Here is a 25,214-nt window from a genome sequence, read left to right as displayed (position 1 = left end):
CACTTAGAAAGCCTCCAGTAAAAGGCTCTAAACAAATATAGGGCACTGTGTCACATGTAAAAGTCTATCTCTTATCAGTCCTAAAAAATTTGGAGGCATTTACCGAAAGAAATGTCAATGTGATTGCATTGTACAAATTATCTTTTACTAGACGAAGACATAGTTTGCAAGCAAGTTAAGAGGTGATTGGTAAGGGAAGGTGTGGAATGAAACAGAGAATTCTGAAGCTGACCCTGATCAAACAGAACTGTGGCTCAATAGGCAACTCATTATGAAAGCAAATTACATTGTTCTAAACTTAGACATTATGGAAAGCATGAGCATTCTTCTTGTTTTCCTTCTCATGAACATTTTACTACAATGTTCACATAAATACCAACTTGACTGTCCATCCATGCAACCTAATCAGGGTTCAACTGCATGTGACATTCTGTACCATCTGAATGGACAACACAAAGTTAACTCATTCAATAATATTTACCAAATAATATTTATTTAAAATCTAGTATGTGACTCTGCTCTAGGTTCTGGAGATATAGCAATAAGTAAAATAGAAAAAATCTCTACCCTTGTATAACATACATTTCGACCCCCGTCAAAGAAATAATAAATAAGTTATGCAGTATGTTAGATGGTGGTGGGATTAGGGGAAAGTAGAGCAGAGTATGCCAGACTGGGAATGTCAAGTGAGGGCAACGGGTTACAATATTAAATAGGACAATGTGGAAAGATCACAGTGAGAAAAGTCACATTTGATCAAGAACTGAAGCAGGTTAGAGAGCAAGCCAAGTTCAGGAAGAGCATTCAGGCAGACAGCATTCAGGACGCAGGTTCTGAGGCAGTAACACACCTGAGCAGGTTTGAGAACAGCAGGCAGCCAACATGAAGAGAGAGGCAAGCAAAGAGGCAAGTGGTGGGAGAGGAGGTCCGGGAGGCGACAGGGTGGGGACTCGGGGAATAGGATAGGAGGCCGAGGCCGGTGGCAAGGGATCAGGAACAAAGAGTTTGGTCAGAGAGCAGGGCACAAATGAAAGGCATGGCATTAACTAGCACTTGAGTAGAGATTTAAAATTGGCAAAGCGCTTTATTACACCAGCTTTGCTCAAATTGAGTTCATCCTCACTGAGCACCTTAGGGTTAGACAGTTTCTCTGCGACTTTTCTTCACCTGTAAAACACCCCACATTGCAGGTAAAGGCAACGAGGGACCAGTTAGCTGACTGGAAGATCTTGCTGTTGACTCCATGTCAAGAATATTAAAGTCAGAACTTGAACACAGGCCCACTTGTCTAACTGCACCTTCCTGTGCTGCCGCCCGTGAGCTTACAGTGGTCACTAGGTAGCGGTGTGCTGGAGACACAGCATATCATTGCTCGGGGGCTTCTAGTACAATGTATGTTTGGCATAGAACAGACCTGCGTTTGATCTATACTGTGAATCAAAAGCACCAGTCCTTATCGAATGTGTTATGATAGACTTAAGGGATACCAGAAAAGATGGAGAGTTGGATTCTAATCATGGTTTGTTTAAAATTTGGGTCAGGTGTCGGTCTGTTAGTATTTTCCTCCTTTAATTTCTAAAATTAAAAAAAAAAAATTTGGGTCGGGGTGAGGGATGAAAATTTCAAATCAATTTTGTGAAATACAAAATATGACAATAGATTTCATGTAGACAGCTAAGTATTGTTTGTGAAAATTTGTTACACATATAGATATGAACAAGTAGATGTTATTTATCTAGAGAGAACTGCATGGATATGTTCCTGTATATTCCAAGCTCTGATGGAAAATATTTTTCTTGCCAACAAAATATTTGGAAGCTGCTTGAATGAATGTGATTGTCATGACTGTATTCCAGTAGAAGTTTAATATTTCTTTGAAAGAATGTGTGGCTTTTGGTAGGTGTTGGGAAAAAGGGCAGGATTAAGATGGGGTGACAGATATAAAATAGTATGTTAAAAAAGAGAATATGAATGTGCTGTACGACTTAAAGACTCCAGTGTCCCTCCCACATCCTGTTTCCCGGTCTGCAATACCATCATTAAACCCCACTTGGCAGAATCCTTAAAATCAAGACCTCACTGTACACTCCACAGAAGCGCAGGGCTATAGTGAGCAGTCAATGTATATGTAGTTCATAAATAGATTAGAGTGATACTCCTTTGTGTTTTGCTTTTAGGTTCACAAGTTTTAATTATTTAAATATTTAATATGTCACCCCACCCAAGAGTGGCTACCTTTGAATAGAAACTTCCTTGAGATCAAAAAAGAAAAAACCTGCAAAATCAAATCCTCCAGTCACCAGTGGTGAATGTCAGATTTTATGGGAAATAACGAGAAATGGATTGGTTAGGGAGATAGGCCTCCTCTATAAATTCTCCTGAGTTGTGCTACCACGAAAGCCACTTATTCCCAAGACTGGATGGGCTCATTTCTCAGCCTCATAGTTTGTCACCCAGTGAGCACTCACTGAGCATGTATGTAGTACAGACACTGCACTCGGCGCACCTACACTTTCCTGGTAAACTGCAAAGGCAGTGAAATCAGTGCCTCATTTCCTGAATTATTTTCAGTTTAAATAAACAGTTGCGCAAAAAGATAAAGGTGGAAGAATAAAGACAGGGGCCTTGCCCGTTTGGGGGTCATAGGTAGTTACACCTTATTTTTTCTAATGAAAGCAGAAGTTTAAAAATGATTTTACTTCATTTTCCATTCAAAATTTTTTCATTGCTTATGTCTTTTCTTAATTCAATAATCAAATTTGGAAAGACAGTTTCTAATTTGAGAATATCAAGGTGAAAGGATCAAAATAAAATAGCTTTTTAAGAATTTCTTGAACAACATTTCATTATAATATGCATGATATACATGTATACACGACAGAACAATATCAAGAAAACTCTATACTTAAATACAGCCAGTAGAAAGCTGTGTTCTAAGGTAAATTCTGATATTCTACAGAATTTTGTCTTCTTTACAGTTAGAATATCTTAAAAGAACATTACCCCATGTCCCATTTTCCCGCCCATCTTCCTTTATTCTCTCCATATATTTAATAAAATACATTCCTACCAAAGCTCCATTCCAGATAGGACAAGCGATCCACACACTCCATCCTGTGAACCAAAGCTTGTAAGAAAAGACAGGGAAGAAAGCAATAACTCCAGAAAATACACTGAGACTCCCCAGAGTAATGAGAATCTGGCCAGCAGTTTGATACAGGAACTTCATTTTTCTCTGTGACTTGGGTCCTTCGTCTCAGAGATGTGTGTTACCAAAACATGAGGTTATGACAGGCCTCAATAAACAGAAGTTTCTTAGAGACAGTAGCCATGACACATGCAGACTGTTGATCTACTTGGAAACAAGATGCTATTTGTTTCACCAAAGGCAGAAAGTAATAACATAATCCTTGACATAAATTAGACACAATAAATTCTATTAGTGGTTTATGATTCCTTGTTTTGGAGTTGATGCCTTGATTCCCTTCATTCTGCCCGTCCTGGGGAGGGGCGAGACCACTTCCTGGCTTAATCAGATTCAAAGGCTTGCTGACTGAGCTAATTGTTTCTCAACCCAACCTGCCTAGTGGTTCCAGCATAAAGCCAACATCCTTTGTGCACAATAGAGCCACATTCCCAGCACAATTTCCCACCAAACAAAGTAAAAATAAGCACTCGGATCACTTTTCATTTCATTTAAATGATTTAAGGCAAAAATGAACCTTTCACCTCTTTTCAAAGTTCAGTTCCACTCTAATTATTTTTGAATTTTTGTTGAAGATTTTTGATGTGGCTTCCTCCCCCACACAGGCATAGGTTTCATTATGGAGTTCCACCGTGCTTTCACGAGGTGACCCACACTCTTGTTATTTTGTGGTTATTAATTCAGTTTTCAAGTAAAGTACAAAGATGGATGTATGTAGTTGTAAAATATAATAAACTTCAAGAAGTGATTTATCAATGGAACAAAGTACTGATCTCCATTTATTCTGGAGTCTTCATTCTCCTTTGAGATGTTGGGCTGATGGACAGTTAAGCAATTACAAGTTATCTCTTAATGTTTCATGCATTTGAGAATGTGGTATTTGATCTTGGCTCGTACTATATGTTTGAAAGTGAAGAGATGGAACACATTCTGAAGTTATCTGAATAAATTTTCTATTCAACAATGATACCTTTTTCTTAAGTAAAATGATCAAAGATAATCTTGTATGTGGATATTTAGTGGTTTGTAATATGAATTTTGGGTCACATAGAACTGGGATATGATTCTGGTTCCACTCTGCCAGGTTGGAATTCTTGAGGAATGGCAAGTAACTTAACTTTTCTGGGTCTGTTTCTTTTATGTAGGAAAAGGGAATGAAATTAGTGTTTATCTCATAAGATGGTCAGTGGAGAGATTAGATGTAACAATATATATGTAAATGCTTAAACGGAGCTCAGACCAGCAAGGATGTTCAGCAAGGCATCTGTTACTACACTGGGACATTCTCTCTTTATTTGGCATGGGATAAATGCACAGTCAGTACTGTTGCTTCTTTCTATCATCTTATAAGCTTTAAATTTAATTTTTCCTGGTTGATTTGGTAAAATCTCTCCAAGGACCTTCCATGAGCAGTAGGAAGAAGCTTCTTTCTGAGTCTCTGCTTTTTTCTTTCTGACTTTGTGTCTTTAACCCTTGCACAGGCTGACGCAAATTTTGACAGAGCTGCATTCCTGGATATGCAGAACCCAGGAAATGAGTTCAGGTTTTCTGGCGTAGTATTTCCCGTCTCCCTTCCACACTGCGGGCTGTAGCCTCTGATGTTTTTTGAACAGCATTAGATACACAGCATTCTGCCAGGGCACAGACTTGGAGAGTCTTACGCATCACCTAAATATGCAAGACACCTTCAACCCATAGAACCATGTCAGGCACAGACTACACACGGTAATAAATATTGGTTGAACAAACGAATTAATACATTAGACTTCTCAGCAATACATCTGGGGACTCCCGGAGCTGCACAAGTGTAGCTCTGATTGTGTCTGCCATCGCCAGTGTTAATGCCAGTTTGTTCCCTCGAGCCGAGCAAGGGGGTTTGCAGTGAAGATGGTTTTGTTTGTGTTAGTATTTAGTTTGGGCTGTTTCGACTTTTTCCTTTACTTCTTATCTAAAGGTTATAGCCACATGGTATGTCAACATGCTGTGGGTCAGACCACTCTCCCCTGTTTGTGTGTTTGGAAAATAAAGACTGTTGAAATACTCATGTTAAACAGTACAAAGATGGCAAAGAAAGAGAATTTTCTGTTTCAGTTGGGGGGACTCTGTAAGTGCCTGAAACTCTGATACTGTCAATGTAGTTGTTAGCCTGAATTTATCAGTGCTTAGGTGCTGCCGCTTAATATAACAAAGAGAAGGAACAGGAGGAATTGGGATGGCTCTGCTTTCTCACAGGAGAATTCTATTCACACTAATTTAATACAGCAAGAGCACTTTCAGTGGGAGCAGCTACTGGGAAAAAAGAGACCTTGTAACTGGACCAGCAGCCAGCACTTCTGGGGGGACACCTGCCCGCTTTTGCTAGTGCTCTGTTTGGCGCTAACTTCCTGGAACATAAGTTTACAAGTTCTCTTTGGAGGTAGGTGATGGGATCAAAGTCTTTGCAGAACTCACTGCTTTTCCAACCCATGGAACCCGAAGATCTTGTTCCCTGGAAAGAATGGTGGAAAATCCACAAAACTCTTCCATCTGGCTTTGCCATTAAAAACAAACAAATTCAACCTGGTATTTTGATTCTAGTATCTTCTGCCAGTACTGATCAATCAACTGATCAAGGCAGTGGGCAACCTGAACTCCCAAAGCAGTGGGAGAATGTCAGGAATACTGACAGAGGGAAACTGATTTGGACATCCCTCTACCTCTTTAAAATACATTCCTTCACACGTGACCCTTAAAAATAACAGTTCTGAGGATGCTACAGCCTTGGGGTTTAAAAAGTCTTCAATTCCATGAATGGATTCATTTTAATAAAAAAATAGATAAAGAAAAAAAGAAAATGGAGCTCTCATAGGTAGATGAAATAAAGTTTTGTATATCCCTAACTGCTTCCAATGACTGGCTTTGTTTGTTTTCATTTTATTTTATTTTATCTTTTTGAGACAGGGTCTCTCTATACAGTTCAGGCTGGCCTTGAGCTCACTTTGTAGCCCAGGCTGGTCTCAAACTCACAATGATCTTCCTGCCTCAGCCTCCTGAGTGCTGGGATTACAGGTGTGCACCACCACACCTGGCTTGTTTATTTTCATTTTAGAAAAGTAGGCATGTAGTGTAAACAACAAGAACTTTAGGGTCATAGAAACCTGGGCTTGATACTGAACATCCCATCTGCTATAGTAAAAAAGAATGATAAGAATTAGAAAAATTAAAACTCAGCTAATGGCAGTGGAGGAATTAATGCAGGCAAGAATCATTAATAAATGCTAACACCACTGGATGAACATCTACCATCTTAACCAAGTGATCAAACTTTATAGCATTCAATAACAGGACAAACTGACACTCCTGCCTCTTGATATGATATCATGTAAGTACACATCACCTTGTAAGAGTTTTTGCAAAGGTATTTATCCTGAAACTAACAAAAAAGAAATAATTAGACAAATTCAGATGATAGACATTTTGCAAAGCAAGTCTGGGCTTTTAAAACCACCCAAGTCATGAAAGATAATCAAGTAGTTCCTGGGAAAATTGGTAATTTTAAGTATGGAATTTATGGTAGATAATACTAGTGTGTCAATGTTACATATCTGGGAGTTCAAATGGCATTATATTTATATAAGACAATGTCCTATTGGTCATACTAGGCGATGTTAGTGTTCTTTATGCTTCTTTCTGTTTTTTTTTTTATGTTTGTTTGTTTTAAAAATTTCAAGTTAAAAATTGAAAGAAGAGGGCCTCAGTGGTAGAGGATTTACCTTACATGTGTGAAGCTTTGGGTTTGATTCCTAGAATAAGTAAGAAGAAGAAGAAGGAGGAGGAGGAGGAGGAGGAAAACAAGAAGAAGAGGAAGAAGAAGAAAGAGGAGGAGGAGAAGGAGGAAGAGGAGGAGAAAGAAGAACAAAGAGAAAGATTTAGATTTAGATTTGTACCAGCATAAAATGAAAGACTTAAGTTTTACTCAGGCATATGGTCACGCTGGCTCAATAACCCTATTGCTCAGTGTGCATCTTGCTGTAGAATATGCAAAAGCTCTTCTGCCCTGCTTCAGCACAAGAAAGAACCAGTCTTCCTAGAATGGGAATGATGAAACAGGCGTACTAGGCTACGTGCGAAGACATACCACACACAGACACAGTGGAATATATATATTGTGTGCATATACTGTATATATTGTCTATGCCTGGATTCCAGTGTCTTCCCAGTTTCTTAACTGCATTAAAAACCTTTCAAATGCTTGTTCATAACTCACCCTTCCCCTCTGCCTTTTACTAGCTACTCCACCTCAACTTTGAGTGAACTCTCTCTTTGCATAATGGCTTGGGGCTTAAGGAGAGCAAAGTTCAATTTTTATCATCCCTAAGTGGGAATTGTCAAATTTAAAGCCTTCCAATCTGTAAAATGTTTGGACCACAATAGAGATTTGTGCACCAACTTGTACTTACCTAATTCAGATTGTATCTGCCTTTTGGATATCTGCCCCTCAAGTGTGTTTTGAAGTCATCTGGAATTTATCAGAATTTCCCATGTTTTCACAGAGCAGAACAACTTAATTGTGTCACCAGCAAACTTGCACAGCTTGCTGCGGCTGGCTGTCCCAGGCTCTGCAGCTGCAAGGAAGCGCTCTCCACTGGCAGACTTGTCTGCCCCAGGCAGCCTCCTACAGGCTACTGTGGGGATCGCCTGTGTTCTGAAAGGCCACTCCTAGCTTGTTTTATCAGAGAGAGAAGAGCCACAGATAGAACAATGCTTGTGACAGCAGCTGTGATTGATCGGTGCTTTGGCCACCAAGGAGAGGGGAAGAAACTAAGCAAACAGGAAGAGAGAAACAGTAGGGGTGTCTGGGGAAGAGAGGTGGAGAAAAGATGGAGAAAGAAAAAGGACAACAAGAGAGGACTCAGAGCCGAGAGGAAAACAGTCCCAGAGCCAAAAACAGCTTCCTGCGTTGCTCATAGATCCAGAGCCTGGGTCTGCAAAGTTGACTCCAGGACAGAGGAGTGATGGAAGCTGTGGGTCATTCATGTACAATTCACAGATTTTTTTTTGTGGGAGGACAAAAGAGAAATAAATAGAAGGAAAAAAAAATAGAAGGAAAGGTGTGTATGGGGGGGACACAGGATGAGAAAGAAGGTCTAAGTATCCAGAAATGTTCTCAGAGATTATGCTTGTTCTCAAAGTTGCTTTTAGGGAGAATACTGTAATACTCTTAAGCAGGAAATGCCTGTTCTCTAATTCTTTCTCTTGACAGTTTTTAAAAAGTAAAATGCCACATTGCTCTGTGTGAAACTTGGCACACTTCTTGATCCATCCATACCCAGGTAAAAGGCAAAAGAAAGGGAGGCGGGATGGGGAAGATTTTGCTAAAACCCTCAACAGCTGCCATCATTATTACCATTTTACAGATGATAAAACTGAGGTGCTTGCATGTTAAATAATGACAGTAACACAATTAATAGTGTCAAATCCTGGTTTTGGACTTAAGAATACTTTACTCTGCAAATTATAATTTATATTTTTTTTCTACTGGATCAATTTGTAAGTGTATTATGTCTTTTTTAAAAACATATATGTATACCTGAAAATGTTACCTCAAAGCACACCAAAGCTTTCAGGTTTGTACTCACTTCAAGCACAGAACGGGAAAGGAGACATCACCAGCACTGCTGATCTACTCCCAGTCATTAAAAAAAAAGAAGAGACTCCTTGCTATTTATTTATTTTTTAATTAAACCAAAGGGCAGTCCTAAAACCAAAGATTTGCTTCTTAGAAATAAAGTAAGGAAATAGAAATCCTAGGACTTCTAAGAGAGCACTGCTGTGCGGAGCTGGCGTCTGTCAGTGTTTCATGTGTGGGCTGCTGCCCGGGATGTGGAGCTGGACTGGAGCACTTGCTGTGCATGATGCTCTGAAGTACGGTGAGGGGGAGCCTGGTCAGGAGGAGAGGATGGGCGGCAGAGAGTCAGTTAAGGCCACTGCTTACCCTTGTGACGTCAGCACAGTATGGAGGTTCCACTGTGTAATTCCTAAGACATCTTTAGTCTCTAAGTTTCTATGTAACCCTAAATGAGCACAATGCCTATGTGGCCAGATGGCCTACTCCTGAGAAGCCTTTATATATTAGATGTGGTCTCCTTGAGGGCTGAGATCATCTCACCAAATGTTCTCCTCTCTCAGGGATGAGTAAAGGACATATTGTAAGCATTGTTCACACTGTGACTGGCCATTTGAATCCATCTCTCTGTGTGTGTAGGTGTGTGTGTGTGCGTGCATATATATGTGATATTGGGGGTTAACCCCAGGGCCTTTGCACTTTGCTACATCCCCAGCCCTTAAGAATTAAAATACGAATTTTTTTTTTTGGTTTGAGACAGGATTTCCCTAAATTGCTAAGTTGCCCAGGCTGGGCTTGAACTTGTGATCATTGTGCTTCAGCTTTCTAGAGTGCAGGGAGTACAAGTGTTTGTCACCATGCGTGGCTAGTCAACTGAACGCTTGCTTGAGAGATTTCACCCAGATTTCCATGAAGGAGGCCTCATTTTTTACCCCCATGAAACACGAAGAAAGGATGGGAACTGGGAGCCAGCAGCTACCGGTTACATAATTAACAGCCTGTAACAAATTGGTGATCTCAGCCTAGCTCCTGTTGTCTGTGCCATAAACTAATTAACACTTGTTAACAAACACAGCAGACACCCAGATGGTCAATGGATGAAATATCATAAAATGGAATTCCTCTTCTTTCCCAGCTTCTTGAAAAGGGCTAAGAAGCTGGGAAAGAACCAGCGACATTGGCAGATCTGAAGTTCATGGTATAGATGGATGGAGAGATGGGAATTCAACAGACCTCATGGGGCAGACTGTCCCAAGACATGTCCCCATCCGCTGGGCAAGACTTGATGGAATGGACCTCTAGAAACCAGTTCTGACTGATCAGTAAACAAAATCCTTATTCTGCATTGAAAATAAGAGGAGCTTCAATTTTCTATCTAACTAACACAAACGGGAACGCAATGTGAGCAGAGGGTGGAACAAACAATTGGTTCACTGCCTCGATGGTTTCCTTACCTCACAGCATCCACACCTCTGCTGCCCCCTCATAGACCTTCCCTTATCGTGCTCTCCCCATCCCTCTGCCTAGCTCCACTCTTCTTCATGGCTTACGGTTTATTCACAGGACTCTTGACTTAATTTGTTTACTCTGTGTTTTCCCAGATGGGGTGAAAGTACCAAAAAGGTAAGGGTTTTGTTTTATTTGTTTTATTCACCACTGCATCCCATAGCCAAAAGCAATGTCTGGCCTATAGTACATGCTTAGGAAATATTACTGAATTAATGAACTAATGAGTGAGAGAAAGCACAAATCAAGGCTACTACTTACCCTAATCACTAGAGTGTACCGACACTTTACTATGAAAGCTGGCTCCTTGGGCCTCCCCTGAAAGTCATGGGTCCCTTTTCTGCCCTCTTCTCCCTGAAAATCCACACCAAAATACATGGGAATTCTTCCTGGTTAGCTCACACAGCTGCGCAACTACACTGAAATATATGTGCATTGTATGCAGATGCAGAGAGAGGCACCCTAAAGTGACCCAGGCCTGGGGTTATCTTGGCCTGCTGTACTGGCACATGATGCACCGCCACATGACTCTGTGAAATAGAGGAAGACACAAGGTCACAAACTAACCTCCTGGGAGTCCAGCAAGAACTTCCGTCTCTGGCAGAAAAATCTGACATTCAACATTTTAACCAACTGGTAATGCTGACTTTTCAGTCAGTTTAGTGCAGGATGATCTAATTTCAAGGATTTTTCACTTGGCCTGTAGTGTTATGTATCTCTAAACATCTGAAAGGTTGATCTGCTTCATCTGAGTGCTTCCCACAGATGGTAAGTATTTTCCCCCTAAGCTGTAGAAAAAGGAAATAACAAAGATAATAAATTTTTATTTAGGCTGGGGTTTTAGCTCAGCGGCACAGCGCCTGTCTGGCAAGCACGAGGTCATGAGTTTGATTCCGGGTACCAGATGAAAACCAAAAAAATAAGTAAAATTTTTATTTAGGGAAATTTGGCCATGCGAACTCATGCTTCTATTGTATTTCCATACACATATTGTGATATTTTCAAAACAGAAAAATTGATAAACTCACTGCATTCTAATGAAATAAGGAATTGAGTCACATCAATTCTGATGAAATAAGGAATTGAGTAACGTCAGCATCTGTTAAAATGGTACTGAATCGTTGGCATCATTTTTGTATACAAAGGCTCACACTTCTTTTCCTTTTCAACAATCCAGAAATCCTGCTCTTTTTCCTTTTTCTTCTTTTCTAGAAAGAGAGGTGTAACAGGAGAAAAGGATGTCTGCGCAACTTACACATCGCTCCATTCCAGTACAAAAGCCTTTCCATTTCCATTTTGTCCTTACAATCCGCACAAAGCTAATTGACATAAACGATAAGAACTGGGCTCAACCAAGGTCACTTTTTCTAATGTACAAGTTCACTAAAGAAAGAATTCGGGGCAATAACAATGCAAAGCATATACTAATAACTCAACTGAAGGATCACAGACAAAGTCAGAAAAGACATCAGAGATCAGCCAGGCCAGGCCTGTCATTTCACAGAATGATTCCATAGTTAAAATGCCAACAGAAAAGCCATCCAATTGCCACATTAAGTGAATCTTTAATAAGCCTATTGTGACCGATTATCCCTCTGCTATATCTGTGTTTAGCACTAGGTGTTGCTGTACTGCTATTTATAGACCAGTTTTCCTTTGATATTCCGCAGGAGCTTAATTTGAGCTGCATTTTGCAAAAGCTGAGTTTCTACACTCATTCCTTGCTACTCTATTGGACGGCACATTGAGCCAGCTTCCTTTAAGCGGTGCCGGTGTGACACACTTAATCCACTGAAACAGCAACCCTGGCTAGAAAGAATCAATACATACTAGGAAAGGCTACTCCAAAGTTAAAATTTTCAAATTGTTCTAATTCAAATATTTACTTAAACTGTTTTTATACTATGTGCAATTTAAGGGGAATGACATTGCTAGCTGTGTGTTTCCTGGAACTGACTGTCTTCTACAAGGCCACAGATAAAGTTTGTTTATAGAAAAACAAAATATGAGAAAAAAAAAAAAGCACTTTTCTATTTGGGGTTTAATCTCACACGTACTGAGTGAGAGAAAAGGACAACCTTCTAGAACTTTTCCCCTGGTAACAGAGGACAGAAATGCTTTCACCCCATCTAGTGACAGATGAATCACGACTTCGATTAGCTCAGTTGCTCCACGTCTCAGTGGTAATAGCAAGGAGGAGGAACAGGTCATGTGTTGAGAAATGTAGAGTTTAGAAAGGCAAATTTTAAATTTACCTTTAAATTTTAAAGGATCAAAAATTCAAGTGTGAATTCTTAACATCATTACTTGATTGCAAATACTTAAATAAACTTAGATGAATTTGGTATAAACTCAGTGTAGATATTGAAGTTCTACATGTTGCAGGCGCTATAAACATGTAAGGCCAAGTTTAAAATCATTCTGGATATGTTTACAAAGTAATGCCTAGTGCATTGTTACTATACAATTTTTCTTCCACTTTGGTTATCTATTAGCAATTATTTATAAAAGCAATAATTAGGTAATGACACTACCACAGTCCTAGGTTTTGTTGCTTTCTTGTGTTTTCTGTGGTGCTGGGGACTGAACCCAGGCCTCGCACATGGTAAGTATACAATGGACCACTGAGCTATGGTTTCAGGTCCCCTAAATTTTTGCAGAAAGAAAAGTGGAGCACCTTAATTAAAAAGAGATTAGAGTAAAAGGACAAGCAACAGTTGATGCAGAGTTGTCCACTAGGATCGACAGTGAACACACATAGAGACTACGGGGTTAGGTTTCTTCTAACTTTTATAATTTTGTCCTCTGGGTGACAGATCTAGATTAGTGGCAGAAATTTGACTTTTAAAGAAAAAGGTTTTTCCAGCTGTTTCCCTAGCAAAAACACAACACTCCTTTTCCGAAGATTTCCCTTATATTCTTTGAGGATAAAACTACGCTTTGTGGTTTTTATACTGTATTTACTTAGGATATGTAAAAACTGAGTGAACTTTATATTTTCTTCCAATTCTCTCTTTGAAGATGTTCCCTTTTCACCACCCCTCAAGCTTCAGTGATCGTGTAAAGTAGTGTATAGTTTTTAAAAAATACTTCTTTCGGTGTGCTTCATAACAAAGATAGGCAACTTTTTAAAAGTAGTGATAGTTCATAATGCTGATCTCTGTTTTCCTAAACTTGAGGTATGAGATGTTTATGTGTGCAGTGAACTGTCTATTTTCTATAAGGACAGGATGAGGAGTTTTGGAAAATAAATGTTTAATGTATAGCAAGGAGAGAAACAGAGCCAGAGGCACTGAGGAAGATTGTGCCATCTGTGGTAAAGCCACTTCCACAAAGGTAAGTCTACGGGCATATGCAGAAGGTAAGGAGTAGCAAGACTATGACAATAGACTTATTATTCACACACACACACACACCTACACACACACACCTACACACACACACCTACACAAATTGCCAAATCCTACTTTTGTTTTCTCCATGCTAAATTGATCAAAGTCATATGAAATAATGCGATAGGAATTTCTAATGTCATGTATTAATCTCTTTCTTCCCCTTCCATCTCCCAAGCACCTTTCATTTATGTAATTCCAAAGAGGTGAACTTAAGTCCTGCTCTTGCTTGAAAATTACTTCAAGTCTAGTTTAACATTTTCTATTTTTCAAGTTTGTTCCAAGACTGAGACAAAATATCTCTAACAAATGCAAAGTAAAAGCCAAATTCCTACACATTTGCCTCATTTCATGTTCTATTATTCAGTGATTCCTAAGAATACATTTTGTAAGTATTGAAATGGAAATATGTTTTGTGTTGTAGATGCAAGGCTATGCACATTTTAACAGAAGTTGTGAGCTACAGAAGACATCCATTCCAGGCCACATATGATTTACCTTTTTCCCCTACATCTTTGATATAAGACACACACACACATACCAAAAACAAACAAACAAACAAACAAACAAACAAAAAAAAAACAAACCAAAAAAACCCCTAGAAACCATAAGTCCACCTATGTGGATTTGGGGCCCAATGATAAACTATTGCTTTATCTCTTTGTTTGTTTATTGTGGTACTGGTGATTGAACCCAGGGCTTCATGCATGCGAGGCAAGTGTTCTACCACCGACCTACATCCCTGGCCAAACCATAGAACTTTTCTTTTTTTTGTTGTTTTTTTGTTTGTTTGTTTTTTTCCAGTACAGGGAATCAAACTCACGACCTCAAGCTTGCCAGGCAGGCACTGTGCCGCTGAGCTAAATCCCCAGCCCCCAAACCATGGAACTTTGGATGCCCACAGTAGGTCAGAGTTAGCCTGACATGAGTGAGGTCTGGGGATCGTGCTAGACATTCAGGTGTGACAGTCACAAACCAGATGATTCAGTGATGGCTGCAAACCATGTGAGCCCAAGGTTCTGGTAAAAAGCTTATTAAAGTTTAGTATTCTTAAAGTACTAAAAATGTTTAATGACCAGCTAAACCCACTGTAAAGAATTCCTTTTGTATGCTTATCTATAATACCAATAGCGACTATAAAAATTCTCCAAAAACTCTGCTCTTTTCCTTTGACAATCCTTGGTTAGAGAAGAAAATAGGTTTTCTTTGATTCTTAAGGTGCTGGGGTCTAAACCACAGATTTCATGCTTGCTAGGCAAATGTTCTACCGTTGAGCTACATCCCCAGCCCATTTTGTTTTTTAAAAAAAGACATACAAGTTTGTTAAGTGAAAGAAGTTTTACAATGTAGATTTAGTTACATCTATGGAAAACACAACTCTTTCAGGTAGGCAAACCTCGCACTCTAGTTCCTTAGAAGAGAGATCGCAATAGTTCTTGTGCACTTGGGTGCACAAAGCCTTCTTTTATTTTTTTAAAGTTTTCTTTTAAATGCCTACATTAAAGCCACTTTGGAGTAAGCAGTCAGTAGGTTCTCTGCAATCAAAGTGGTGTTTGTAGTGTCCCAAGATGCAGGCACGGTACTACCTTTTGTCATATTTCCTCATGAGGAACGACACTGGAATATTCTCTTTGGAAATATACTAGTATTCTCTGAAGTTTCTGTTTGCTTTTTTTTTTCCAAAATAGTTAAAAACACATGAGAATGCTAGTTCTGGGGGCTGCACCATTTTTCTCTGATTTCACCCTGCCTGTGGAATTGTGGGACTTTGTCCCAACTTCAAGTTCCAGGGAAATGTCTTGTCTCCCTCAGGGAGTCTGTTTTTCCACAACACAAGCTCCCACTCATTTCTCCAGCTGTCTCTGCACATTCTGTGCCCTCTGCCTTCCTCCAGCTGCTAGGTGCCTCCCCTAATGCTGCTGAGCCTTGGCAGATGGTCACATTATGGTCTGGCCCATTATCTTTGGACCAAGGCCCTGGCCTTGACTCTCCTTCCTTGGGAGGTCCTTACCCCCAGGGGTCTCTTCTGCTTCTTACAGATACAGCTGGTCCTGGAACCTCCTCAGCCTGGCTGAATTTGCAACAGTTTAGACTGGCTTGGAGCCGCCCAGGTGTATAAAGATTGGGACTATTGCTGTCAGTCAGCCACCAATTATTTGCACTGTGTGACAGTACTGGAGAAAAATAAAGAAGAGAGACAGAAAGAGGGAGAGAGGAGAGAGAGAAGAATAAGGAAAAGATGAAGGAGGAGGAGGAAGAAGAAGGGCGGGAAAGGATTGGAATAAAAATCCCAAAAGGTGTACATTTCTCTTCTGTAAGAAGTTTATTACTTACTTCATTATAATTGATTATAGCTCTGTAAATTTCATAGTGAGTTGACTGAGCTAGAGACCATATCTAGAGGCCACCTTCAAAATTTTGGCAAGCAGTCAACCAACGCCATCAATTTGGCCAGCAAACTGTTATTGTTTGTTTTTTTTTTAAATAGATGTCATTGCAAGAAACACTTTCTCTTTCCAGGACCAAATCCAAGTTTATGATTTAGCAAATGAAGTCCTTCTCTTCTGTCCATCAATCTCAAATTCAGCTGTATTTTAGACTTTAGAAAAAAAGCTCTTCTAGCCTGGCGTGGTGGCGCACACTTGTAATCCCAGCACTCAGGAGGCTGAGGCAGGAGGATCATTGCAAGTTTGAGACCAGCCTGGGATACAAAGTGAGCTCAAGGCCAGCTTGAACTGCATAGTGAGACCCTGTCTCAAAAAGACAAAAATAAAACAAAACAAACAAACAAAAAAAAACCAAACCCAACAAAACAAAACAAAACAAAAATGAAAAGAAGCTCTTCTTAAAGGCCTATTATAATTTTTCTTCTCACAAATACTCTCACAGAAGAAGTTGCAAGTTAGGGGAACTGTACAAGATTTCTACTCTAAGCAGATCTAAGGACATAAATGTATGAATGGTAATGGTCCCCTCGGCCATAGCATTGCTCCATTGTCACCAGGGACCTCCAAAATCCTCTGGAGTAGGGCATCCCTCCCCCATCCTCTCTCCACACTAGGAGTAGTGGGCCCAGCAAGGGTACAGATATATAAGAAATACAGCTTATCATCTACAGAGAATGTGGAAGTCTCAGCGGCACTGTCCCACAAGCTGCTGTCTTATCACCTCTGCTAACACCACAGTAGATGTTGCAGACTGGTCACGTCTTAAATGTCACTGAGCTTGCACTGAACTGAAGTTCCTAGGTCTGGTTTTGTATTAGGTCTTGTTAAACAGTCATTTCCCAAGTCACTCGTACCAGTGTATGTGCAGTTGATTTGCCACACCTTGTACACTTCCTACTGTTTCGCTGCTTGCTAAATTTAACCTCTATTAGAATCATTGCGAACCTCATTTCTGATACTTCCCATCAGTTTCTCTGTGAAAACATAATCAGCAAAATTTTTTATTTCTAAGTTAGTGGAAATAACTTGGTTATTAGTTCTATGGAATTCACTAAAGGCATTGCTCCAAGTCCATATTCCAACATTATCATAAAGACTTTTTAAATATGCTTACACAGTTGACTCGGTTCCACTCAATAAGATAATGAGAAACTCCATGTATGTGTGTTCTTCTTATTTACCAGCCCACTAGTTTAATACATGTGGCATATGCATGATAACTAATTCTGGGAAACTTTTGCTCACTCTTTGTGATTCTCCTTAGTATTAGAAACCTTGTGACATTCGTAAGTAGTTTTCTCTGTAGAAGTCATGAGCAGTTCTTTGTATGCACTTTTTTGGGGTGAACAGGGTCTTGCTATGTTGCCTAGGCTGACCTTCAACTCCTGGGCTCAAGTGATCCTCCTGCTTCAGCCTGCTGAGTAGCTAGGACTACAGGTATGTACAAACATCCATGGCTTTGTAAATAAACTTTAAAAATAAAAATATAAACAGAAAATAAAAGCCACACAGAATCTCACTACATACTGTGAAAATTTGGTTTATTCCCTTTAGCTTGCTTCCTCTGGGTGTCTACTTCTCCCTACTTTCTTTTACTCAGGTCCTATAGAAATCCCTCAGCTGTTCACTCAATGCTTTCCTTTCTTCAAGTTCAAACACTGAGAGGATATGTGCACAGCAAACCCAGGAAAAGTAGAGAAGAAAATTTGGGGTCCTAAGGTCAAAAGTACAAAATTAATTGTAAAATGCAAATGTTTTGCATAGATTCCTGCAGAGTAACTTCATGAAACCAGGTCAGAGGAAGTCACAGAGGGCTGGGGTGGAGACAGGGTTATCACATCCAGGGGCAGCCAAGATCCAGAGAACATGGCCTCAGCCAGTGGTCGCACCACCTGCACCCAGGGAGCCATGTGACACCAAGTCCATGTCCATTTGCACTTGCTGGCGAGCCATGAATGCCACCCATCAATCAAGCCTAGTCAGTCATCTTCTGTGGCTAAGTCTTCGCACCAGTTGATACAGGCCCTCTCCCAATGGTCCCATATAATATCTTAAGATAGAGTGTTAGCTCTGAGTCCTACCTGGACTGAATGAACCTGAGGGGGGCAGGTCTTGTAAGACTCTGCCAGCACAGCTGTCTGGTTTCTACTGAAGCAGTTGCTGCCACCAACCCCACAGGCTGGAAATTCATGGAAGCCTTATTGAGCAGCCCTACCACCCCAAAAGCTCAATCTCTTCCACTGCTCTGGGTTTTGATGTCTTTTACCCTCCTGGTGTCTGGTGGCTGGCAGTTCAGTGTCTAAGGATATACCATAGATCAGAATGTAAATCATTAATTAAAAATTAAGATTTGAAGTACAAAGTTTAAAAGCAGTTTGACTGTGTTCTCCAGCATATACCACCACCTCTAACATCATGTCTTTGCTGTCCTCAGTTGTGGAAAGTAGTTGTGATAAAAATATTGAGATCCTTTTCCTACATTCAGACAAATGCACCAGTCTCCTACGTATGCTATGACATATTTTTACCCCAGAGCTCTGCTTTGCAAACTTCATCTTGTGTCCTCCATCATGTACCCTATGAGCCCACTGGACATGACTGTTACATATGAACCTCAAATGTGAATGTGGTGCAAATACTTTTCCTCAAGTTAATTTGGTCCATTTAACTTAATGGACCACCCTATTAACAGGAAGAGTTTTTAATTTGACCCAGAAATTCTGTGTATTGCATTGAAATGACTCCACACCAGAGGGCTATTAACACTTTAAACCAATTAACTGCCACCTTGTCACTCATTCTTGTTATCCTCAGCCAGCTCCTCAAATGTACACCATTCTCTCAGATGTTTGCATTTTGTCCTGTGACTTTTGTCTGTTCTAAATGCGAAGAAAAAAGTAGATACTTTCTGTGAAGATTCTCTTAATTCCTATTTTACCCATCCGTTCTTCCTTGTGGGTCAGAATTAAATCCCAAAAATGGATGTCTTCATTGGAAGGAACTTATGAGCAAGGCAAATCAAGAATTTTATAAGAATGTGACTTCTAGGGGATATCGTCACTTTGTCTTGCTTCTGGGCTACATTTTGGACAATATTGAGAGTCTCTACCTAGATAGATAATTTAAATTTAATACTGAAACAATCATTATTTATCGTTCTCTCCTTTACCTCCATCCACTCCCTTTGATGCACATACTCTCCACAAGTAAATGATTTTTCACTTTAGAGAGTTCAAGACTTAACTTTTCTATTTTTTTATTTGAGTAGATTGAACAAATTCTTTGTTGTCTTCAATAGTTTTTATGGCTGAGATCTAAAATGTCTCTCAAAAGTCACATGTTTGGAAGGGGGGCCTGTTTGGAGGGAATGAGTCACTGGGAGGGTGACTTGGAAGGGTGTATTCTGTCCTGGACTCCTGTTCACCATGCACTGAACAGCCTTCCTCTGCCATGCCATCTTGATTTAGGCCCAGATGAGTATAGACTGAACCCACAGAAACCATGAGCCAAAACAAACCGCTCCTCCTTTAAGGTGCAGGTGTCAGGTATTTTGTCCTAGTGAATGGAAAGAGTAATACTTAGATCACTGGAATCACTTACAAGTTTACTAGGAGTGGCTACCCTAGAACTATGAAATCAGTTTTTTTTTCTTTCTCCTTTGCAGTGCTATGAATAGAACCTAGGACCTCATGTATGCTAGGCAAGTCCTTATGACTGAGCTATATCTCTAACTCAGAATCCATATTTTAACAGGACCCACAGTTCACTTGTATGCATACCAAAATTTGAGAAGCAATAGTACAGATAATAATTAGATGAAAATTATTATATTTCTGAAATATTTCTCAAATATTCATTGGAAGTAGTACAAACATCTGGCTCTTTTATTGCCTATAATGTGGTCTGCTGAGAATTTTGCATATTAAGGGATAATCTATTTTATTATCACTTACTTTATTTCTTCTTTATTTGTTATTAGTATATTGTATGCATTTTTGAAATTGGGAATTAATTTCAAGATACTAAGGGGCTATTACAACAATAAAAATGGTATGTTGCTCTGATAAGATTGAAGACTACTGTATACAGTATAGGAAAGATGTACTGAAGGAGGAAAATGTACTACCACTACATAGACTTCCATAATAAAACAATGTTTTATGTAGAAACTGTGTCATTGTAACTTCTAATGAAACAGCTGTTTCAGTAGGAATAAAACTTGTACTCTGGAATAAGAACACAGAGAAAGATCCAAAAATACGTTTTAACTGCTTTTATTTAAAGCAAGAAGCACTTGCAGCAAAGAAGTTGAAGCTAGAAGTGTACAAAATTGCAACAAGATTTCACTGATATATGATGAAGCTTAATTTTAGGTGTCAGCTTGCCTAGGGAAAGGGATACCAAGGTAGCTGGGAAAATAGTATTTTGGGGTATGCTTGTAAGGGTGTTTCTTGAAGACATTTGCCTTTGAATCTGCAGATGGAGTAAAGATTGCTTTTTACCAGTTTGGTTGGACACCGTATACTCCACTGAGAGACTGTAAGAAAAAAAAAACAAGGCAGGAAAAGCATGAATTTGCTCTTTGTTTTGGAAATTCACATTCTCCTGTCCCAGGACATAAGCAATCCTTATTCTGAACCAACTGAGACTTGGAAAGGCACTTATACCATTGTTCCCCTGGACCAGCAACATTCAGGCTTGGGCTGGAACCACTTTATCAATTTTCTTGGGTATCCAGCTTGCAGACATAAGAATATGGGACTTCTCAATCCCACTACCTTACTGGCTATGGGGCTATGGATTATTTTATATGCATCTTGTGCCTTTCTTTGGTTTTGAAATAGCTATGGTAATTATGTATTATTTTCACAATCATAAAAATACACTTATATTACACATATACACATATCACACATATAAAAATACACTTTTATTACACATATAAATGAACGCATGTATGCACACATGCACAGAGACATCAGTAAGAGAATTGAGAGTATCCCCATATTGTAATAGCTCTGGAGAAAAAGCCTCACAATAAATCCCTACTATCTATCTATCTACCTATATCTCCTATCAATTTGTTATCTGTGTGTTTAGGGTCTGTAATTTAAGGTCAAAATGTAACTCAAACAGATTGCCCCATAAGGGAAATATATACATACATGCACACATTTATACACATAAATACACACATTTTCCCCTTCTACTTTATCCTTAGAGGAATTTCTGACACCAGGGTGTGCCCTGAATTCATCGGAAACTGTGTCTGCTAGAGGCTGCTGTCCCATCTGGTATGTGAAGGGTGTGCCGACTCCCTTGCAAACCTGCCTAAGGCGTGAGTTTGAAAGTGCAACTTTCATGCAACAGATTGTACAAGTGTGAAAAACAATACTATCAACAGTTTATTGTATGTCCATAGGATGACCTTTCTACTTAAAAATGAAAAACGATGCAGGGAATTGAAAATGTTTTGCAATCCCTTTGGCTATTAGCAAATGTTTGCCAAGAAAACACTTCCATGATTCTCTGGAGTCTTAAATGATTACAGAGCATATGGGCAAGAATCCAAGTGGCTCTTACCCTGGGAGATTTTACTATTCTTACTATCATTAAAAAAAACTTTGTAACAAGTATTTCTATTCTGTTTTAAATAAAAACATTTGCTGATATGAAAAACACAACTTTCTTAATCTAAACTACTTAGGGAGTATAAAACTAAACAAATGTTTGTGGAAGCATTTTACATGGAAAATGCAAAGCATGCTAACATCTGCCAGAGTCTGAGGCAAGATGATTTGAGACTAGAGGTCTAATAACTGCTTTCAACCAGCTCTACTGTCATGAACTAAATAGCTCAATTTGTTGTGTATTTAGGTGAAGGCCAAGGACAACTTTATGGGAACAGGAAGTGTGTCTTTAATTTTGACACAGGAATATGTGTGGTACGATCTGGCCTAATAGTGGTAGAACTGAGTTCTGTGGGGTGAAATTGCAAGACTTCAAATTTATATTTTCATGAACTAATAGGATATTATTTAGCTGAAGTTTAAAAATGCAATAGTGATGTAACAAATTGAGTCCTACTGATGCCTTCACTAATCCATCTCATCAATTTCATATTGCCAGGGTCTAGCTAATGTCTTTATGAATAGGGCTGTATTTCATGAACATTCTCATACCAAAACATGCAGAATCTGACCCTTTTCAATACCTCTATCACTACACTTGAGTTCATCATTGTTTGTACTATCACTTTGTTTTCATACTTTCACTATTGCCCTTATACATTCAATTCTCCATAATGTAGTCAATATGGTCCTTCTAAATTCTAAAACAAAAGTTTGATTATGGCACTCTTCTGCCTAAAGCTTGCCATGCTAATTCATATTGGATTTAAAGTCCTTAACCATGGGCACCTGCTACTATCACATCCTAATTCTGTTTCCTATCACTGCTCTTCTTACATACCCTGTCCTATTGAAGTTTCCTCCATACTCTCCCTTTAGAATGCCACATATGCCCCTTGCACTTCCTCTTCCCACTGCATTGATATTCTTCCCAGAGACCTTCTTTTCTTCTGCTTCACTGTTGCTTTATCAAAGAAACCTCTGCAGTCTCCCCATCCCCACCTGGAAATCTTATCTTTTACTTTATTTTGCCTTCTATTTTTTTTCCATAGGAAAACTGGCTGCTGATGCACCTTATGTTTTCCCACTTCATAAAAGCAAGAGTGTCATCCCTTTTGTTCATGGAATATCCTCAGCTACTAAGACAGTACATGCAACATAGTGGGCTTTCATGAATGAATCAGTGAATACACTTAACATTAATTTTTTTTTCTTGTCTTTTTGAGACAGGGTCTTGCTATGCAGTTGAGGCTGGCCTTGAGCTCACTTTGTAGCCCAGGCTGGTCTTGAACTTACAATGATTCTCCTGCCTCAACCTCTCAAGTACTGGGATTACAAGTGTGCACCACCATGCCAGGCACTTTATGTTAATTCTAAGGCTCAATAATAGGTCAAAAATAGGTTAACTTTAAAAAAATGCTTGGCTTTTCTTTATTTTGGATTCACAGCCTTTACTATCTTGAGTTCATTTTTACCTCATAATTTATTGCTTGGGGGGTAATTACAGTTGCTTTTATAGTTACTTTAATATAATTGTTGCAATCAACTGGTATATGACTGTATTATTTTGCATGTCCTTCTTCATGTTTGCTTGTTTAACAATCACATTAGTTTGTATTAAATGTACAAATCCATAAAAATACAATTTAAAAAGGAATTTCTTAATGTGTTCTCTGTCATGGAAATACCTTATTTTTCCATACCATCTGCATGGAAAAATAAGAAGACACGGCAACAAAATGTCTCCCCAAACTTCCCAGTTCCCCAAAGTTGATCCAAGGGGCATTGAGGGGGAAGAAATCAAAAGTCACACAGTTGAATTATTCAAAAGGAAACAGAGGAGATAAAAAAGGTTGGTAAGGTGCTTGGTGAGCTCAAAGAAGATATAACTACACAGATAATGGACTTAATAAACAAAATAATTAGTGAGTTTACAGAAGACACTAATAAAAAGCTATCTGAGCTAAGTGAAATGATGCAAAACATGCCTGACAAATTAACAGTGAGTTAGAGTGCATGTACAGGTACCAAAAGGAAATTTAGGAGATTAAAAATTCTACAGAAAGTATAAAGTAGCAGAAGTGATGAGTGTGAGGACAGAGGGTCAGAATTAGAAAAAGGTTGCTGTCTGAGACCAGTTATTCAGAGATACCTTGAAAACAAGAGAACATAAAAATAGATGCAACAATTAGTCTTCTTTGCTATATGATGCAAAGAAGACTAATCTAAGATTAATTGGAATTAGTGAAAAGTCAGAAGACTGCACAATGGCATTAAAAAAACCTATTTACAGAAATAATAGCAGAAAACTTTCCAAATATGGGGAAGAAATTTAACATACAAATAGATAAGGTAGGCATATAGCACCCCAAATAATCATGATCAGAAAATAACCTCTCCGAAACACATCACAGTCAAAATTCCAGAAGTCCAACGTATGGATTGAATATTAAAAGTTCTTAGAAAAAAAGCAATAATTTTTTACCTATAAAAGGTAAAAACCATTAGAATTACAGCACACTTCTCAACATAAACCATAAAGCCCAGGAGATCTTGGAGTGAAGTGTTTTAATCCCTAAATGAAAACAACTTCAAACCAACTGATATGTTCTACAAAACTAACTTCCAAAATTGATGAAAAAATAAGGTATTTCCATGACAGAGAACACATTAAGAATTCATGACCACCAAGCCAGTGCTCCAAAAAATTCTCAAGAATATCCTAGAAAGGGATAATGAAGCTACAAAGCCAAAAGGTCTAATAGAATACATATATCAGGCAGGGTGACCACTTAAGTAGAAGAAGAAAAAAGGAGGAATCAACAAGGGAAAAATCATATAACAGGAATAGTCAGTAGTAATTCTCAAAGTGAATGGTCTCAGGTCTCCAATCAAAACACACAGATTAATCCAATAGATCAAGAAACAAAATCCAACGGTATGCTGTATTCAAGAAAAACATTTAACCCAAAAATAAATTCATGGACTAAAAAAAGATATCAAAGGACAGAAGACAATATTCCATGTAACAGGAACCCCAAAGCAAACAGGAGTAGCTATCCTATTTTCAGACAATGTGGACTTCAAGCCAAAACTGATTAGAAGAGGTAAAGAAGATCATGATATATTAGTTCAGATAACAATTAGACAGAAAGAGATAGCAATTATAAACATTTATGCACCAAATATTGTTGTATCTATCTTCATAAAACAAACTCTACTGGACGTAAAGATCAGGTAATATCAACACAATTATAATGGAGGACCTGAATACTCCACAGTTACAAATGGACAGATCAACTAGATAGGAAATCAACAGCAAAATGTCAGAGTTGAACTAAACATTCCAAGAAATAGATTTAATAGCTAACTACAGAGTATTCTAATCAACAGCAACAGAATACACATTCTTCTCGGCACCACATGGAG

General features: G+C 38.9%; 1 protein-coding gene across 2 annotated transcripts in view; it reads right to left on the bottom strand.

Moving 5' to 3' along the window:
- Positions 1 to 3,288, bottom strand: part of Tmem212 (transmembrane protein 212) — a 30,103-nt gene extending 26,815 nt beyond the window's left edge. For both annotated transcript variants that reach the window (XR_260678.2, XM_005383003.2), the window contains exon 1: positions 3,071 to 3,288. Coding sequence is in view for 1 of the 2 variants with exons in the window: in XM_005383003.2 (XP_005383060.1) it covers positions 3,071 to 3,229 (159 nt within the window). In the remaining variant the exon portion in view is untranslated. The remainder of the gene's footprint in view (positions 1 to 3,070) is intronic.
- Positions 3,289 to 25,214: the final 21,926 nt, after the last annotated feature.

The sequence above is a fragment of the Chinchilla lanigera genome, unplaced genomic scaffold (assembly GCF_000276665.1).
Source record: "Chinchilla lanigera isolate Chin_1 unplaced genomic scaffold, ChiLan1.0 scaffold00019, whole genome shotgun sequence".
In the NCBI taxonomy this organism is placed as follows: Eukaryota; Metazoa; Chordata; class Mammalia; order Rodentia; family Chinchillidae; genus Chinchilla; species Chinchilla lanigera.
The sequence above is the reverse complement of the archived record's forward strand: the minus strand, read 5'-3'. Positions and strand labels throughout refer to the sequence as shown.